This window comes from Ipomoea nil, unplaced genomic scaffold (assembly GCF_001879475.1).
Source record: "Ipomoea nil cultivar Tokyo-kokei standard unplaced genomic scaffold, Asagao_1.1 scaffold1034, whole genome shotgun sequence".
NCBI lineage: Eukaryota > Viridiplantae > Streptophyta > Magnoliopsida > Solanales > Convolvulaceae > Ipomoea > Ipomoea nil.
In genome coordinates this window covers 515,167-535,845 of record NW_017617462.1, presented here as the reverse complement: position 1 = coordinate 535,845, position 20,679 = coordinate 515,167, and the positions used below count along the sequence as shown (strand labels likewise).

Genomic DNA, 20,679 nt, shown 5'->3' with positions numbered 1-20,679 from the left:
CATTTTTAAATATACTACGAAAAGATGAACTTTCAATACATTAAAATGAATATTCAATAAACTAAAAATAAACATTTATCTGCAATCCACATTACAATGTGAACCATGATCCATAGTTTAATTTGCCGAAGAGGTTAATTGCAATCTACAAAATCTAGACCGAGGCCAGAGCTGAAACGCATCCAAGGAATTCCATTCATTGGGGAAACTGAAATTTTCGCAGTAAAAATCAAACCATTCCTACATTCATCAAACTAATTTTAGCAACTATATAATGTACTCTGTAATTCAGAGTGATGGATCTAACATATTCCATCACGGCGGTGAGTGAACGAAAGCACATTGATAGGTATGATAAACTTCAGCTGCTTCCCCGTACTTGATCTTCTTGTGCCAACTTTAAAAAATAAAAAAGTCAATGAGGTTTACATACAAAAGCTTGTACTGTCAATACTTCAAGTCTAAAATTTGATTTTGTAAGAGCTCAATTCCAAGGCAACAACATTATCTAAAGCAGCAAGCAAGCAATCACGCGTTGTTGGTATGGCCAATGAACAAAAGGCTGGCTGGTGGTGGTAGCCTGACTAAACCGATCCACATTCACTCCATCCCTCAGGCCTCAACCAATAGGATGCCGTCTTCTGCATTATTTACAAAAGTTCAGCATCGGAGAATATAAGGGAACTCAACCATATGAAGTTAGAAGTAGGGATGACAATTTGCCCTGTCCCCGTCGGGGACAGGGATGGGGAAAATTTTCGAGGAACGGAGACGTGGTCAGGGTCTCAGGGAATGTGTGTAATTCCCCGTCAGGGATGGGGATAGGGATACCCCTACCCGCCTAGGGATGGCAACGGGGCGGGGAGCTCCCCCGTCCCCGGCGGGGAGTTGGAAATATTCCCCATCTCCATCCCCAGTCAATTCCTAGTCAAAGTGTTAAATTAGTGCAATTTTTAATAATAATAAAACAATTTGAAAACCTTAGTCCTAATTTCAAAAATTAAAATACTAAGTGTACACACACACACACACACACACACACACATATATATATATATATATATATATATATATATATATATGTGTGTGTGTGTGTGTGTGTGTGTGTGTGTGTGTGTGTGTGTGTACACTTAGTATTTTAATTTTTGAAATTATAATAATTATTTGGGGATGGGGCGGGGAGGGGTATCCCCGTCCCCATCCCTGACGGGGAATTACACACACAGAAGAGCTAGCATTATTAGAGTAATTTGTTTGTAAATAGACCTTTCGTATTAACAATTCAATAACGGTTCACATTCTGCTGGTAAGGCCAGCTGAAATTTTCAGTAGATATTTGATTGTGCATGCAACTACATTGTTAGTGAAGTCCCATTTTAGTTACCTCTTGGGCCGGCTTCGGTCTTCTTCATAATCCATCACTCCACCAGGTTCAGAGTACATCTCCTCATGCCCTCTGTAGTCGATGTCCGCCTGCTTGTTTGTAACTTCTGCCACAATGTAAGTAAGACACATCGACTAGCATATCCAAGTACTTGGATATAAAATCAGTCTCATATCATCAATGTAGGGAAGCTAGGAGTACTACATTGAACACAAAAGCAAATAAACCAGAATTCACTAGGAGAACGAAAACTAGTTTTCACATGTTCCTTAAACATAAAAGGCATCTCCTATTGACCCCTACTAAATCAGCAATGTCTGACACAGGTAGGGTTTTCAACTTTATCCACACAGCACAATTCCAGACACGGGTTAGTTAAGCATACATTTTAGAGGGAGAAAGTCCACAATGTCTAAGAATGTTGCACAGGTGTCTAGCATGACTGGAACTCATTACTTCTATTGTATGTGAAATTAGATAAACTAGCAACTAATGGAATATTCATATTATGAATTGCAAGAGATACTTAGTTTAACTGACCTTGAAGGACAAGGACTTCTTTACTTCTTCAACCTTTTCTTCCATATCCTTCTTGTGCTTCTTGTCCAACTCACTCATTGTATCTGCCCATTTGATCTTCTCTTGAATTGATATGAGAAGATTGTCTGAAGTAGTCAACCTATGGTTTACCAAAATGAAAGTAACGAAAGTTGATTAAGAAAGAGGCGAGGGGTTCAAGTTCATCTCTAAAAAGTCTAAAGGTCACAGAAAAGATAGAGAAGCCACAATCAAATCTACCATAAAGAACTAAGCACTACATACCAATTAGTTAGTGTATTTATCATACTCCCTAATTGACCAGGCCTGAGATCCCTCCCTGCTGCAAATTGCACCTAAAATAGGTGGTGGTTGTCAAATTTGAGATCAGAGAATAAACAGATAAGTAATAATAAATTTGTTATGGAAATTATACCAACCTCAAAGCATCTACGCAACTGGTCCAGCTTTCCCCTAACTATGCCCTGTTCACATAGTCCACAAGAATGGAAAATCAAAGTGCATCAGAATAGTCATGGTCAATAAACTGAAGACCTTATTCACCAGTCACCAGCATAAAAGTATACCCAAGTCAAGGATGAAAAAGGAGTACAACAAACAAGTGTAGCATGAATTTGTTATCTTTGAACTTGTTCCACTAAGAAGAGAATGTATTAACAGAATGTTGGAGAAAGGGGAAGTTCAGTACTCACCACATACATACACTCATTGATGAGGAAATCCTCAAGTTCACGGACATTTGTGATATCCAACTCATGCATAAGTAAATCATATGGCAGCACCTACAAAAGAAGGTAATATGTTCTTGAACATTCAAACAAGTGTTTGTTAAAACAACAATGCAAATGACGTCCACAAGTTTATACCACAGCCCAATGCTCCCCAAATAGTAAAATGAGCATCAGCATGTATAATACATTTAAGAATGATAACCAATGAACAGAAGTAATCCGTAAAATAGAAGAAAGACAGGTAATACAAGAGCACTTGTGTCAACAAGAATACGAGATAATGTTCCCAAGGAATATGTTGTCCCCTTAAAGGACCCAGACAGGTAAGGAATATACCTTGGTCGTTTCAGCCAGTGTAAGCACAGTTAGTTGCTTCAACTTGAGCACTTGATCAGGTCCCAATTGAGGAAGCCTTCCAGCAATACCTGGGAAACCATATAAGCATTGATTAAAGGAGTAAAGCAATGGCAATCAGCAACATAGATTAAACAGAAGTTACAGAATGAGCATATTGAGCATGTTACTCAAGTGCAAAGACATTTGCTTTTCACTTATATACATATATATACATATATATAAACACACACACACACCCTTTAAACTTCTGACCAAAACCTTTTCAGGCATCCAAACAAGAAAGGCCTCCCTAACAATAGTTGGAACTATCAGGGAAGTCAAGAGATACATATGAGTTCATGATTGAAATTATTTGGCCATAGAATATGGAAAAGGTTTGATCATTTCTATCTCAAAATTGTTTTATACTTTTATACAGTACCAAAAAATCACAGGTATACCATACATAACAAAAGTATATTGTACCATAAAGCCAAACGAATATGTAGTACTTCCTAAGGTGAATAAATTGAAAGTGCCCAGAATCCTAGCTGTCATTAAACATGCTGTTCAGGAAAATATGATCCCTTCCAAGGAAGTATTCAAAAAAATATAGAATTAAGAATTATTTTAAGTATACTTAAGATGGAAACTAATCATGCTGAAAGAAGTATATTCAAGTCAGAACAACACAAATCCAGAAATCTTTTTTTTTATTGACATTATATAACCCTCAATTGCCCTTTGCCCTTCCCCCATGAATCAAGAAGTTAATCTACCATAAAACAAGTGAATTAGTGGTATGAACTGATGCTAAACTAGAATCAAAAGAAAGAGCGCTAACTTTTATACTCAGTCCATGTTCCATGAGCAAACATCCTAAGCAAGTCGAGGTAAATAGAATTCTCAGTTCCTTCGAGCTGCACACATAAATCAACAACTAAATTATCAACAATGGTGCCATGGCGATTCACAAGTTGCAAAACTAAAATAATATGTTATGGATGAATAGTATGTAATTTAAAAAAAAAAAAAAATGCAATGGGTCATATGTGGGGGTTGGAAACCTCTAGAACGTTGGGAACGGAGAGAATCTCGGAGAAAGCGAAAAGAGAGGGATGAGAAGTGGCCTCGACGACGACGGTGGTGGATAAGGCGGAACCTTTGAGGGCTGACGCTTGCTTCACGAAGTACTCTATATGCTCCGCTTGCCTTTCTTCAATATCCATCTTCCAATTTCCAATCTTCTGCGAACAAATAAAACTAAATCTGTATGCTTACAACACTTTAAGGATGAGAAGGGTTTGATAGCATTGATACGGCAGGTTTTAGGGTTTATATGCAACCGAGACTCTGCAATTGGAACCTATAGGGTAGAGAGCGAGCAGATGGATCGGTATGAGTTGGTGCGAACAACGAACAATCGGCCAATTAACCCAATTTCTTCACACTTCAATGCGGAGGTCAATCGTGGATGATGACTAACAATCCGCCGGAGACGAGTTGAGTTTTTTTTTTTTTTTTTTTTTTTTTTTAAATTTTAAAAAAAATTAAATTATTTTTAATTGGATGACCAATTAGAAAGGAAGAAAACTTGCAAATTGATTGAAATATATTAGTTTAGAGATTTAATTGTAGGTTTTTTTTTTAGTTCGGTGGCCTAATTGGTTTATTGTGTGCAGTTTCATGGCCTATTTGACCCTTTATTTATTTATTTATTTATTTATTTTAACTTTTTTGTGTTATTTCGCTCAAACCAATATTGTTTTGATTGAAATAACCCATTTAAAAAAAAAAAAAGAAAGGAACAATAGCTAATCGATCGACTATGCGGCCTAGGCGATCCGCGTCTAGCTGACCAGCCGCCTAGACCACTGATTATGGTGATACACTAGGCGGTCGTCCAGCGCCTAGGCGCCAATTAATCGGTGTCTAGACAAGATTTTTACAACACTGCTAAACACTGTTTACTGACATTGTTCTAGGCTAAATACACACCTGTTAGGACATAAATAATAATTTGTGGCTAAAATTCATCTATGAAGACCATTTCACCATGTTGGAATCGCTGGCGTCACATGCATGTTCACGTCCTACACGTCTCTCCGTCTTTGGTGCTTCTTCTCATCTTTGCCGCAACATTTGCTGTCCTTTAGAGTATAAATAGGCTTTGAATTTGCATTGTAAATCATCCCTTGCATCAATTCCTTTGAATTCATTCTCTTTCTTTCTTTCTTTCTCCCTCACGTAGATTTATATATATACATACATATATTCCTTTTATATTCTCTTTTGATATATTTATGATATATTTTGTATTTTCCCTTTGTTAATTATTTATTTGTCATTTATATATTTTTCCTATTAATTAACTTCTATAATTCTCAATTTTCGATTCTTCGCTTCCGCATTATTCCGATATATTCCTAACAAGTGGTATCAAAGCCAAGTTTATTTGAGAATTATTTTCAAAGATGTCGACTGTCACTAAGTTCGATAACGAGAAGTTCGACGGGAAAATTAGCTTCTCTATCTGGAAGGTTCAGATGGAAGCCGTTCTAACCCAGAACGGTTTGAAGAAAGCACTAGCTGGGAAGAAGAAGAAACCGGCAGCAATGACAGATGAAACTTGGGAAGATTTGGATGGCAAGGCACGTTCAACCATTCTTTTGTGCCTGTCTAAAGAGGTTCTACGTGAGGTAGTAAGTGAGACGACTGCGTCAGATTTATGGTCCAAGCTGGATACGCTTTACATGGCCAAAACTCTGGCCAACACGCTGCGTTTGAAGGAGCGTCTGTACACAATCCGTATGACGGAAGGTACTTCTATTAAATCTCACTTGGATGAATTCAATTCTGTTTTATTGGACTTGGAAAATATTGATGTCATAATTGACGATGAGGATCGTGCTGTTTTATTGCTTGTATCTCTCCCTAAATCATACAAGCATTTTAAAGAAATTATGCTGTATGGTAATAGTAGTGATACCCTTACTTTCGACAATGTTAAGTCAAACCTATTGTCCAAAGAAAAGTTTGACTTTGAAATTAAGTCTGAGGACAAAGGTGAAGGCTTTACTGTAAGGGGTCGTTCACTTGAATCAGGGAGTAGCAATAAAAATTCTAGATCCAAGTCCAACAAATCCTGTAAGTACTGCAAGAAGCATGGTCATGATGTGACTGAATGCTTCAAGCTGAAAAACAAGCAAGAGAGAGAAAAGAAGTCTGCTGAAGCTAGTGTTGTTGAAAGTGATTCAGATGGTGATGTGTTGTTATCTGTTAGCTCCGGTGAGAAACGGAGTGAAACCGAGTGGATTTTGGACTCTGGTTGTACATTCCACATGTGTCTGCACAAAGATTGGTTCATTTCTCTGGAACCGGTTGATGGTGGAGTTGTCTTGTTGGGTAATGATACCCAATGCAAGGTTAGTGGAATTGGAAGTGTTCAGATTAAAACTCATGATAACGTTGTTAGGACTCTTACCAATGTTCGGTATATTCCTGATTTGAAACGCAATCTGATATCATTGGGCACCTTGGAATCTCTGGGGTGCAAGTACACAGCTGAAGGTGGAGTTCTAAAGGTCATCAAAGGCTCTTTTGTTCTCATGAAAGCTTCTCGATCTGGAAGCTTGTACGTCTTGCATGGCAGTACTGTGACAGGTTCAGTTGCGGTATCCTCATCAATGTCTGATGCATCTACTAGCACCGCACCTCTCGTCGAGCCACAACGAGAGTATTCCATTGCATGGATCGTCCTAGGAGGACAATTAAAAAACCTGCTAGGTATGCTAGTGATGATGAAAACAACTTGGTTGCTTATGCTCTTTCAGTCACACAGGAGGTTGATGGTGATCCATCCTACTATTCTGAGGTTCTTCCTGTTACTAAGTTCAAGCAGTGTTTGAGTTTAGTCGACTGTTCCAGTTGTTAATTCCATGATGAATTTGATCCAAGGTGGAGATTGTTAGGACATAAATAATAATTTGTGGCTAAAATTCATCCATGAAGACCATTTCACCATGTTGGAATCGCTGGCGTCACATGCATGTTCACGTCCTACACGTCTCTCCGTCTTTGGTGCTTCTTCTCATTTTTGCCGCAACATTTGTTGTCCTTTAGAGTATAAATAGGCTTTGAATTTGCATTGTAAATCATCCCTTGCATCAATTCCATTGAATTCATTCTCTTTCTTTCTTTCTTTCTCCCTCACGTAGATTTATATATATACATATATATATTCCTTTTATATTCTCTTTTGATATATTTATGATATATTTTATATTTTCCCTTTGTTAATTATTTATTTGTCATTTATATATTTTCCCTATTAATTAACTTCTATAATTCTCAATTTTCGATTCTTCGCTTCCGCATTATTCCGATATATTCCTAACAACACCTTCCAAACATGCATCATCGTTTTAGTCTAAATATGCATATTAGCATATGTAGATATAAAAAAATAATAATAATCTAAACATGCATCGTTTTGAAATAATACGTATTATTTTTTTTTTTTGAAAGTTACTGGCTCTATTACATTGGCCAAAATAATAATACGTATTATTTATTCATTCAAAATTTATCTTATTTATAGACGGACAAATTCCGTATAACTTTGGCTCCGTTAGAAATTTTATACAAAAAATTTAGCAAAACTTGCAAAATGCAAAACATATGTGAAAAATAATGCGTATATATATATATATATATATATATATATATATATATATATATATATATATATATATATATATATATAATCGCACTCAAATGCTTCGCCCAGGCGTGAAATAGGAATGAATTCTGTTCGTCCACGTGTCCAGGTCTAATGGATGAGAAACACTAATTTTTTAAAAATACGCGGTGGCATTTTCGTAAATAATTGAACATCGAAGTGCAAGTAAAATGTATTACAAGTGCATGTAAAATGTATTATAGGTGCAAGTAAAAATTTACACTGAGCATCAATACTTAGTTGCACCTATAGTTCTAAGTAGTTGCACAAATAGTTCTAAGTAGTTGCACACATAGTTATAAGTAGTTGCACCTAGGTGTATGAATGTTTGCGAGTGGTTTTCAGGGGTATTACTACCCGCTGAACTCAGATCAATGAATGTTAACAAGGCAAAATTACATGCACTTATAGGTGAAAGTAGGTGCACCTATAGTTATAAGTAGTTGCACCTATATTTATAAATAGTTGCACATATAGTTATAAGCACACCCAGGTGCATGAATGTTTGCGGAAAGTGAATGCTAAAAAGGCAAAATTACATGCACTTATAGGTGAAAGTAGGTGCACTTGTAAGTGATTTTACTTGCACTTCGATGTTCAATTATTTACGAAAATGTCACCGCATTTTCTTTTAAGTTATTAGATATATATATCCTTTATTATATATATATATCCTTTATATAATAAAGCTATATGGTTTGGAAAATAATTAATATTACAATTAATGCCACAACATCTTATATATATATTTGAAATACTCATGACTCTTTACAGTGTTCTATATACTTTTCAAAACTTTTCTAACATTTTCAGCTCAAAGAATCTAAACCCCCACCACCGAGATTCAAACCTATAATCATCCATTTGGAATGGTAATCGGGATGCCATCACACTACATGGTAGTTGACTTAAAATGCATTTAACAATATTACAAAACTGATTACATAAGATGCATTTGGCGATATATATTTACAAAACCTAAAACGCAAGTCTCAAAGTCAGTATAGTCTAGAGTAGAAAGTACTCCATCCTTTACCAACCTTTTAATACGCTCAAGGGAGATATGACCTAATCTCCGATGCCACAACATTGAAGAATTGTCATTAATACTACACCGTTTGGTGCCGTTTTGAACATGTAAAGAATTGTAAACTGAATCATTCTTTAATTTAAGACGGAAAAGACCATCAGACATTGTACCAGTACCAACACAAGTAGAATAATGAAATAACTTGAAATCATTGGTATTAAATTCAAAAGAATATCCGAAGGGTACAAGTCTAGATACTGAAACTAAGTTCCTAGAAAAACTAGGAACATAAAATGTCCTTTCTAACTTCAATACAAAGCCATTGTCCAAAACTAAATTGCAAACTCCGACAGCTTCTACTGGTGATGCAATCTTGTTTCCAGAGAAGATGCTACACTCAGTTCCCGACGGCTGTCTAAGTTTTGTCATATCCTGCAAAGAGTTTGCAATGTGGATTGTTGAACCAGAGTCAACCCACCAAGAACTAGTATTAACTTCTAACATATTAGATTCGAAACAAACAAAAGAAGATGGAACATACCCAAGCTTAGCCACAAGCCTTCGTTCCTCCATTGCACACCTGGTTATCAACTCATTGATAGACCAGTCCACTTTATGTGTGATGTAGGAAATCTTAAAAGGATTGTACTCCGAGGGAGGGTATCCAGTGCAAAACACACCAAAAAATCATATGGTACAATGATTTCCAACTTCTTTAATTGAGCCGCAATATCCCTGAGTTGCATAATGTGTTTCCGCGTTCCCTTGACAGTGGAAAGACGCATATTGATAAACTTCATTATCAGGGTACTTGCCAAAGATTTATTCGCGTCAATAAATTGCTCATCGATGGCTGTGAGTAATGGCTTAATTTCCTCAATATCATCGACGGGACCACGAATCTCTTTGGCAATTTTTGACTTAATAAGGAATACGCCTAAGCGATTGGCTGTTGCCCATCGCTCGTATAGCGTTTTTTGTTCCTCAGTGCTTTCCGGAGTAAGCTCAGCAGGCTTCTCATTGCGAATAGCATAATCAAACCCTAATATTCCCAAATTCAATAGAACAACGTCTTTCCACTCTTTGTGATTATCATCTTTAAGGATAGGAATATCAATAGTTATTGATGGAGTGATTGGAAGAGTGACTGTAAAAGAAAATTGAAAGCTTGGTTAGAATTTTTCGAGGCACAAAATTAGAGTGAGATACTGAAGTACATAATATTACCAATGTAAAACTATACAAAAGATAAATTCGGATGCCATAAAAATTACCTGTGGGCTAAATTTTTACGCATAATGAATCTACCAAAAACTGAATGGTGGAAACGGAATGGGTGTGATTTTAGTTTTTCCACCCTTAATGACAAAACTACCAAAACTATATGCCGATACATAATCCCTGTGGGCAAATTATGATCATAGTATGGCTGTATGGTATTTCATCCTAATTAACCCTACAAATATAACAAAATTGCCTGTGGCCTAAATTTTGCCATATCACGTAGAATTAACTACAATATTCTTGCTTTGACTTTTATGTGAGTAAAACTTAGTATGTAATTTTGGTAAATTAAAGATGTTGTGGCTACTCTTTAATTAACCAAAGAACATAATCACGTTAGCAAGAAAACCTAATAAACAAATAGAGTAAACCAAAATATGATAGACAATCCTTAGGTATACTCCCAAGAAAGTTAGTCGAGACGAAGCTCAGTTAAAAACCAACTCCTTAGACAGAGTAGTGTCGCAAGGGGACTAGTAGCAACAAGGCTTTTAAGCCAGGGCCATATAACTAGTATTCCTCCCCAAGAAACTTTCCTAATTCATGTGTTCTCATTTTTGAAGTAAAATCGTTTGAGAGATCTAAAGAGTAGTTTGACCTATGATAATGCTTTGAATAGGGTAAACTACGAATTGTTTATGTACTTTATGTGCTTTAGACTTTATAAAACACGAGTGGAGTAATAACTGAAGAGTAAGTAATAATATGCATAATCTAACCTGAAAGTCACTAATTCACCTAAAAGGCACTAAATCATGCATATCATATAATTCAGACCTAAAAAGCTCTAAATTTTTCTTAATGAGCATGCTTTTCTACAGGCATAATTATAATAACAGTCAAATAATTATTGCAATAAAGAGATAAATAGCATGCTCAGATTATGCACATTACTCACAAATACTCCACAATTAAATTGCAACACTTAATACAATTTAAACTGAAAAAACATTATTAAATTAAATTCAACTGAAAAATTAAAACTGAATAATTATTAAAGTTGAATAATAATTTAATAATGAGTAAATACCCAAAATGGTCCCTCGACTATAGCTAAATTCAGAATTGGTCCTTGACTTTCAATTTCAACCAATTAAGTCCTTAACTTTGTAATTTTAACACGATTTGATCCTCCGTCTATTTGACCGTTTGTTAACTGTGATTTTTGAGGATATATATGTAATTTCATGGTTCATCGTTGGTTTTTTAAGGTTCCGGTTGCATTTTCAGACCGCACTCTAGTTGAGTTCGTACCAGAGCGAAGAAGACGACGTGTTTCCGAAACGGTGTAACGTCATTCTGGAGGCCTCCATGTGCTCCAACGAGAGCTGCATGTTCTTCTGGAGATAGCGATGATGTAGAATGGTGGCGAATGATGCAGAATCATGAAATTACAAATATATCCTCAAAGATCACAGTAAACAAACTGTCAAATAGACGGAGGACCAAATTGTGTTAAAATTGTAAAGTTAAGGACTTAATTGGTTGAAATTGAAAGTCGAGGACCAATTTGTGAATTTAGCTATAGTCGAGGGACCATTTTGGGTATTTACTCTTTAATAATAGACTTAATAAAAAAAATTCAATTGGATAATTTGATTAGAAGAAGTCCAAATATGATGAAGATGTTAATCTGAATAAATTGATGTAGTCCAAATATCAATTCAGATTTAGCTCAAAACCATAACAGGCCCAATAAAAAAAATTATAGGAGCCCAGTTCTAGCCCAATTGGGCCAGACCTGCCCCAAACTTTAATTCATCATTCACCATCTTCGTCTAGCCTACAGCAGCACTAAAATTCCAAAAACAAGAAAGAAATTTCCGGCGAAGCAGTGAAAAGGCCAAACAAAAAATAATTATCCAATTTTAATTTTTCTTTTTGTTTCTAAATGCGGAATAAACCAAATTCCCAGCAGCCCAGATAATATAATTGCAAACCATGCCAAAGAATATTCACCATATGTAATTTAATTATACAAATATGTATACAAAATATGCAAATATTTAAGCAATTAAATAGAACTAGGAAGAGATTATTTATGGCGACTGATACCAACTGTTAGACTAAATATATATATCACATGCATATTACTGTGTGATACAGGACCGACTAACCTCCAGCCATAGTTCTTGATACGGTTGAGCGATCCAGACTGCTGCAGAGATAACGAGTATTTTGTCTCTCACTTTACTCAGCTCTCTCTAGATGGTGTATGAGGTATGTAATGTGAGCCGTGAGAGAACTAGTGACCTTATATAACCACTGGCCATCATTGTGGTTGATTGTTTTTAGGTCTCCTAAACCCTAACCAAACTCCTAATCATAATGGTAGTCTAGCTATTAGGTTATTAGTGCTGCACCACATATCAAATACTTAATATTATCATAACTTATCCTAATGTTATAATAATAGTAACGGATAAAACGTTACAAAGTTTACATAGTTAAAGGACTTAATTGAGTAAGAATGGTAATCGAGGACCAAATCAGTAATTTCGCAATAGTCAAGAGACCATTTTAGTAATTAACTCTATCTAACTCTATAATAAAGCAAGAAGTTTTTCCAATCATTGTTTCCCGCCCAATGAAAACGACACAGTTTTGGTGGAGTCATGAATATCGAATTAGTTCCTTCTTTATTGTGCGCGTGTAATGGGATTCCCTCTTGGGAATATGCCTAGCCGTTCTTATTATTATACAATCCTTGGTTCCCAAGGAGTTCAATTAATGTAGAACTCTTTGATATTGTAAACAAGATCATTACTATAAATATCTACAAAGCATAATGAACTGCTACGGCCTACGAGAAAGAATTATATATATTACATACATTGCATAGATTACATAGAATATGCAGAGTTGCAATATTCAAATTCACATTAATTGAGATGTGCGATTTCCCAAACATAGAATGCCGGTATCTTCTTTTTTTTGAATCTTCAGTATGTATAAATACCGGGCTTCTTCATGGCAGAACACTTCAGAAAATTCTCACACTTTACTGCCTTTTCGAAAGCCACTTTTGGTGTTTCAACATGCCTTCCATGTTCATTGCTGTCAGAAACATTAAGCCAGAACACTAGCAAAGGGCAATACGAGTGAGAGCAGTTCGTGTGTATGAAGTTCCTGAGAAAAAGGGAGAGGGGCAGGTCAGTAAGAGCATAGAAGTTTTGTTCCATGATGAAGAGGTAATTTTATCTATTTGCCAATCTGATTTTGTCTACTAATCATGCCATGTTATCTAATAATCTTAGTGTGTTTTGCTGTCTATAATCTTCTCATCTAATGGTCTTTCAATTAAGCTACTTTCAAGCCATGTTATCTACTCATCCTAAACTGTTTTGCTGTCTAATTTTTTTTTCCTATTGTATTCGCAGGGAGACTACATTCATGTGAGTATCATCAAGAAAGACATTGTAAAGTATAGAGATACAATCAAGGAAGGGAAAGTTTTTGAAATAAAGAACTTCATGGCCTCTACAAACTATTATGTCTACAAGATTACAGAGCATGGTTTCATGCTCAAATTTAACTACAGAACACAAGTGAAGGAAATACATTCTAATGGCTTTCCTTTCAAAATGTTTAGATTAAAGAGTTTTTTGGCTTTGAAAGATCCTGATGATGTGAATGAAAAGGAGCTGATTGGTACTAAATTTACCTTTCCTAACTGCTAATATGTTCTTTATTCTACTTTTAGTAGTTCTTGCTAATATTTTGTTCATTTTGCAGATGTTATTGGAAGGGTAATTGAGATTTACAATCTTGTGGACAAGATTGTAGGGGGGAAGGCCACCAAACTAATCGACTTTCAAATTGAAGACAATGCGTAAGTTTTTTAAAATAAATTTGATTACATTAGAAAATGATGCACTTTTTTTTTTCATACTTTTGTGTTTTTTTCTGTTTCTAATCCAGTGATAACACCATGATGTGTACACTCTGGAATGAGCATGTTTCTTCCCTGGTGCCTTTTTACAATAGTGATTCGAAAGAACCACTGATTGTTGTCATTCAATGCTGTAGGGCCAAAGTTGTGGGTGGTGAGTTTCTATACTGTTTTCTCTTCTAATCTATAGGTTCAAATACTCTATATTCTATACTGTATATATATCATACTATATATCTTAAAATACATGCATCTATTCTATATTTTTTTTTAGGTGAAGTGAGAATAACCAGTTCCTATGATGCGACGAAGCTGTGGTTTAATGAGGATTGGGAAGAGTTTAAAGTGTTTAAGTCAAAGTAAGTTCATCTTTTATATTTCTCCTATTTTTTTGTATCTTTATTAATGTGTGCTCTACTTTGTACTTCTGATTTTAGACAAGCCATATATTTTTTTTAACATCTGAATACTGGATTAAAAAAAAAAAATACACTGTACTGTGTATATATATTGAAATACCTTGCTGTACAGTGTATGCATTTCTTCAACTTTACTCAAATACCAATCAAAAAATAAGATAGATATTTTAAATGTTGTCTACTGTATTGTTGTAGGGTGTTTTAGACACATCTAACCAAGTTTCTAATGTTTTTGAAGCATGAAAGCTCAGGGTACTCCAATGAGGAGTCTCAGTACTGGCACACTGCATTCCAACTCTACAGGCATTAGTGATTTTAATAATGCTTCTGTTATTGTCACTAACTGCCATGATATTAAGAAGGTGAAAGAGGTAATCCACACACTAAGCTAGCAATTCTTTCTTTTATTTGATGTAACTGAATTTGGTAAGTGCAATATATACTTACAAAATTATTTGTATACTATAGGATGGGGACTACTATGTTGCTGCTGAGATTCTTGGGTTAGAATTTTGAGGATGGTTGGTACTACTTATCGTGCCTGAAACTTGGATGTAATAAGAAGCTTAAAGAACAGGAAGTGACACTTTTTTGTACTAAGTGTAAAAAGACTTGTATGATGGGTACAGTTAGGTACAAAGTAGTTGTTATTGCTCTTGACAAATCTAGAGATGCTCCAATGTTGCTTTGGGATAGGAAGTTACAGAGCTTGTGGGTATTCCTGCCTCTATTTTGTATGCAAAATACAAGGAGGTAAATTCTTATAATTTAATGTCTACATTTTTTTCCTAAACTGTTTATATTATATGTTTTTAATTTTGTTATTTATCACCTATCTAAACAGCTTGATGTTGAAATGCCACCTGAATTGGATGCTATAGTTGGAATGAAGATGCTGTTTAAGATCAACTTCAAACTGGCTCAAAAGATGGGTCCCAATTACCCATTCAATGTTGTTAGGGTTGTAAGGGATGAGCACTTGCTTAAGACCTATGCTGACAGGTTTGTGGAGCATGAAGAGCAAGACTTAATGTCAAGGATGATTGAGGAGGAAACTAACACCGATGCAGTTTCTGGAGTAAGAATTATAAACCCTAAAGTCTATGAGTTTTTTTTTATTGGTTACTAATAGGCTTTTATGCTTTTCTTACCAATAGGAAAATTCTATTGGAGTTGAAGTGAATAGCCCTGCCACTGTCCAACCCTCGCAAAAGGAAGGAGAAGACAATGCTGAAAACTCTGGGGCTATTAAAAGGTCACTTTTGGATGAGTTTTCATCATCCAAAAGTAGGAAGATGTTGAATGACTCAGAAATCAAAAAGGAAAAGTTGTAATTGAGATTGATGGTTGAAAGTGTTTGTTGTTGGCCGGACACTACCAGACATTTTTTTTTATTTTCCTAAGACTGTGATGTGAAACTTTCTTATTTTCAGTTTTTGGGATGTTTTACAACTTTTATCTAATGTTTTTAGTTATTGCCTAACTGTTTAGTACAATACATTGGTGTATATACTGCTATTAGAACCTGTTTTGCAGTTTTTCTACTTTTCCTTTCAGGTTATTAAGAGTAAGGATGAAAGGTGTCCAAGTTTAGCAAGGATGCCAGGTGGCCAAGGTTTTAGAAGGCAGACAGGATGGAAATAGTTTGGCAAGCAACTTAGACTTTGTAGTTGTGTTTTTTTATATGTTCAATTACATGTTAGACTTTGTAAGTAATATTCCAATTCTAAGACTTTATATCTAAATATATTGTGCCTAAAAAATTGAGTTAGTTCCAATTACCTATTTGCACAATCTTCTTTTACTCTGTTTGCAATTCTAAGACTTTATATCTAAATATATTCTGCCTAAAAAATAGAGTTAGTTCCAATTACCTATTTGCACAATCTTCTTTTACTCAGTTTGCAATTCTAAGACTTTATATCTAAATATATTCTGCCTAAAAAATAGAGTTAGTTCCAATTACCTATTTGCACAATCTTTTTTTACTCACTTTGCATCTCTCCAAAGCACCTGATGTCCAAGCTGGTATCCATCAAAATTTTCTAGCACATTTAAAAATAAATTAGATAACAGCAACTAAAAGAAGATTTTTGTAAAGTCATTTACATTACTGTGTTAACTAAAAGACCAGCAATCTCCTTTAAACGGAAAAATATTTTGATCCTACACAAATCTGACTTTTATACTGATATAGAATAAAATAATTGAACAAATTCCAGGGGTCAAATAGAATAGAAATACAAATAGATTAACAGTGTCGATACTCGAGGACCATTTGTTGAACAAAGACATTTTATTCAATGTGTCTATTATTAATAAAACAAAGTTGTTTCTTTCAATAAAAAACATTTAAAGAATATTATGATACATAGAAGAACATTATACCAGTTTTAAGCAAAGAGAAAAAAAAAAGTAATTTAAATTTTTGTGTTAATAAAAAAAAATGAGAATCTCCTTAAATAAAAAAAAAAAACAAAAAAGTATGATCCTACACAAATGGCACTTCTATACTTATATAGAATAAAATAATGCACCAAAGTCAAGATATCAAAGACACTAGAATTAAAAATATATGAAGTTGGTGGATAGTCGAGGACCATTTCTTGAACAAGGACATTTTACTGAATGTGTCTAATATTAAAAAAAAACAAAGTTGTTGCTTGCAATAAAACACATTTAAAGAATATTACGATATATACAAAATAGTTATACCAGTTTTGACCAAAGAGAAAAATAAAAAGTTATTAACATTACTGTTAACATTATTAGTGAGTTCTATACTTATATAGAACCAAACAATGCACCAAAGTGAAAGCCAGTAATGGAAAACTATTGCCTTACAAAGTAAAGTGAACAAACTTACAAACTATGCAAGTATATGCATACAAACTATTCTAAATACAGCCAAGTAAAGAGGAAGTCTTAACCTATTTGCTTATATGACCATATTGCTTTTAGTGGTCTTTCATTGATTGGTTTTTTTCTGCCGGCTGCTCTTCAATTTCTTCAAAGCTTTAATTGTTTCATTCTAATAAGAATAACAATAAAAAAAATTTGGTTAGAAGTTGTGTTCAGAATATTTAATAAGAGGAAAATGATACACTAAAATAACAGGGAATTGAATATGAGTAGAATCAAATAATAAATGTATGTGTTCAATGTTCTTACAACCTCCCTAAACAAATTGACAAAAATGAAATTAAAAAAAATAAGAACTTGGTCTATACTTGATGACCATTTGTTGAAAAAAGTCTTTTTAAATCAAACTGTATATTGCCTTACAAACTAAAGTGAACAAACTTACAAACTATGCAAGTATAACAATACAAAGTCATCTAAAGTAAGGTAAATCAAGATAGAGTCTTAACCTGATTGCTGATATGATCATAGTGCTTATTTTCTGCTTGCTGCTCTTCAATTACTCCACAGCTTGGACAATTTTCTTCTAAAACGAATAAAAAAACAAATAAAAAAGTTAGAATGATCATGTGTAATGAACATTACTGTGTTCACTAAATTCAAGATTTTAAATGTAATGAACATTACTGTGTTCACTAAAAAACTGAGAATGTCATTTCATTAGGAAAATAATTTGATAGACTGGCATAACAGAGAATCTTGAAGAGTTTTAGAACCAAAGAATCAATCTGTGTGTTCCATGTTCTGACCAATTATCTAAAGAAATTTAAGACAATGGAATTATTGGCCTGTTGAGTAAAAGTTAATCATTCTTAGGGAAAGAAACACATTCCCTAAACATTAAACATAATTGATGGACAGCTATCATTAATATTAACAGAAAACTCTTCAGTTCCAATCCTTTTTTCGAAATCAAGGCAAAAAGTTAAGTAAACTACAATCAACCCATCTAAAGAAAGATGCCCCATCTAACTACCAACACAGTTCTCCAGTTTCAGACCCCAGCCAAATAGACAATTCACAGAGACATTTTCAAGTACACACAATAGACAGTGCAATGAGGAAAATCACTAAGTCAACAATTATAGGCATCAAAAGGAAACCAAGTGAAGAAAATAAAGGTAAGTTCGAAACTTATCTTTTTGTTTTTGAAATGAAGCTTCATTGTAGCATCCCTCTTGCTGTGAGATTCTGTTTGTCTTCTCCATCTCCTCAAATAATTCCAGTATGTCAATGAAAAACAACATGATAAAGTAGACTTATTGGTTAGGATTTGTGTGTACCAGAATATAGCTATAGCATTTTGAACATGATATTTACACAGTTAACAGTAATTTCAATTGTGTGTTTTTATAGCAACACTACAAAGAAGACGACTTAAAACCCTAATTTTTATGAATCATACAAATCGGCAATTAAGAGCTTTTATCTATGATTCTCGATATGCATGCTTAGATCCAGTAAATTAGATCAAGTTTAGAACAAACAACAGTGATAAATCCGAACCCTAATCAAATTGATTGGAAATTAAATGCACACTAACCTTAGTAGTTCAAAATTAGCTTCACTGCAGCGTGATTTCCACCATTTACTGTTGTTGAATACTACGATCTTTCACGGAAATGAAAGATCGCGATTATGTACTGAGAATCGGGGAGATGCTCATCTAGACCAGTCTAAGATTTCTCCGAAAACAATGTTCAGTAAGAACAGTTGAAACCCAGATTTCGACTAAGCACTGATCTAGATTTAGGAGAGACAGAGAGAGATCGGAAGTGAGCTTTGAGAGGGTGAAGAACTGATCTGTTTGGACAAAGGGGAAGGAGAAGGGTAACCCTTCTTCCTCTTCTCATAATATTCCGACCGAACAAACATATACTCCGTAATATTATATATATATATATATATATATATATATATATATATATATATATTGTTATATAAATAGATAAATAGATTTAAATAGTTTATAGATATAAATTAATAAATATATATATAGTCTTCATATTATTTAATGGTGTGATTGTTATGTGTAATTAATTAGATATATTATTTTTCATGGTAATGATATTGATTGTGCACACAATTTTGTGGACCATGTTATACCTAAAAATTTGTCCAGTAAACTTGCGGTAGGTTATTGTTTATATCAATTACAATTTCAGGTTATAGGCTACCATAAATATATTATCCGTTAGGTGTGTTTAGTGTCACAGCAACTACTTTCGTCAGAAGTGTTACGCAAATCTTTAACAATTATAAATTATTGGTGTACTCTGAACTATGTTATGTGTAATTCATTTTTACGATTTTTTTTATTTGAAATAATTTTTATTTTAATGTTAGATTTTATATTACAGAAAATGAATTGGGCAACTCATCAACAAGGAATAATTCTGCTCAAGGAAAACAACAGCCTTCGGCATTAAATCCTTCCCGCATTCCTTTTGGAGGGTGTTTGTCTCAAAACATCACACCATTGAGTAACATTACTAATGGTAAATCCCCTTAGTTGAATTCATATACCTTCATTTTTTTTTTAAACCTTATCTTTTTAATTAGGTGCACAAATTGACTGTAAAATTAAATTGTATAATTATAATGTAAGTAATGTACCATACCAATGTACATGGAATACTTTAGTATCACAATAATACTTTGATTGGTATTAATGATTTATACCTTCTAATTAATGGTATTTATTGTGCACTAAATTATGTGGACCATGGTCTACCTAATAATTGGTCCACTTATTAGGTAACTCTTATTGATAGCAATTACAATTTCAACTTATAGTCTGACATAATTAATAGCGTTAGGTGTGATTAATTTATATAATTTTAACTGTTGTAATTACTGTTGTTATTATAGTATTCTAATTTTTTTTTTACATCACAGCAAATTATTTAGGCAACTCATCATTAATGACTAATGCTAGTCAAGGTAAAGACCAACATACGCCAAATATTCGTTCCCAAATTCCGGGGGGCGGTTGTCCGTCGCAAGATATCACACCATTCAGTAACATCAGTAACGGTAAGTCCCCGAGAATGAATTGATATACATTCATTGTGAATTTAAATATCCTTATAGTTTTAATTGTTAAACGATGTTTGTCAAATTAAATGTTATATTTTTAATGTAATTTATGTTGAATAATATAAATTTGTAATTGTTCTTTACAATAGTTACATTTTTTTTGTTATGTGTAATTAATTAATTAGATTGTACTTAACGATATATACTTTTACATTCTAATTCTATTTAGTTTGCACAAATAGATGCGGACCATGGTCTACCTAATTCTATTCGATTACATATTAATGTCGTGCAATTGAACAAATATTTATGTTATGTCTACTAATTTGTTTCGAGTATAAAT

At 34.0% G+C, this 20,679-nt stretch overlaps 1 protein-coding gene across 3 annotated transcripts; it reads right to left on the bottom strand.

Moving 5' to 3' along the window:
* Positions 1 to 168: 168 nt before the first annotated feature.
* LOC109180793 (COP9 signalosome complex subunit 7-like) lies at positions 169 to 4,492 on the bottom strand. Of its 3 annotated transcripts, none has more exons than XM_019330494.1 (9): positions 4,077 to 4,492; positions 3,854 to 3,929; positions 3,010 to 3,098; positions 2,635 to 2,724; positions 2,362 to 2,406; positions 2,207 to 2,277; positions 1,925 to 2,063; positions 1,385 to 1,490; positions 169 to 641 (listed from the first exon to the last, which is right to left on the bottom strand). In XM_019330494.1, the coding sequence occupies exons 1-8, from the start codon at positions 4,236 to 4,238 to the stop codon at positions 1,419 to 1,421; spliced, it is 744 nt and encodes a 247-aa protein (XP_019186039.1). In that variant the 5' UTR covers positions 4,239 to 4,492; the 3' UTR covers positions 169 to 641; positions 1,385 to 1,418. The 3 variants fall into 3 exon arrangements, with proteins under 3 accessions (XP_019186039.1, XP_019186040.1, XP_019186038.1); XM_019330495.1 differs by having other exon boundaries at positions 1,385 to 1,487; XM_019330493.1 differs by having other exon boundaries at positions 1,385 to 1,473.
* Between the last annotated feature and the right edge of the window lie 16,187 nt (positions 4,493 to 20,679).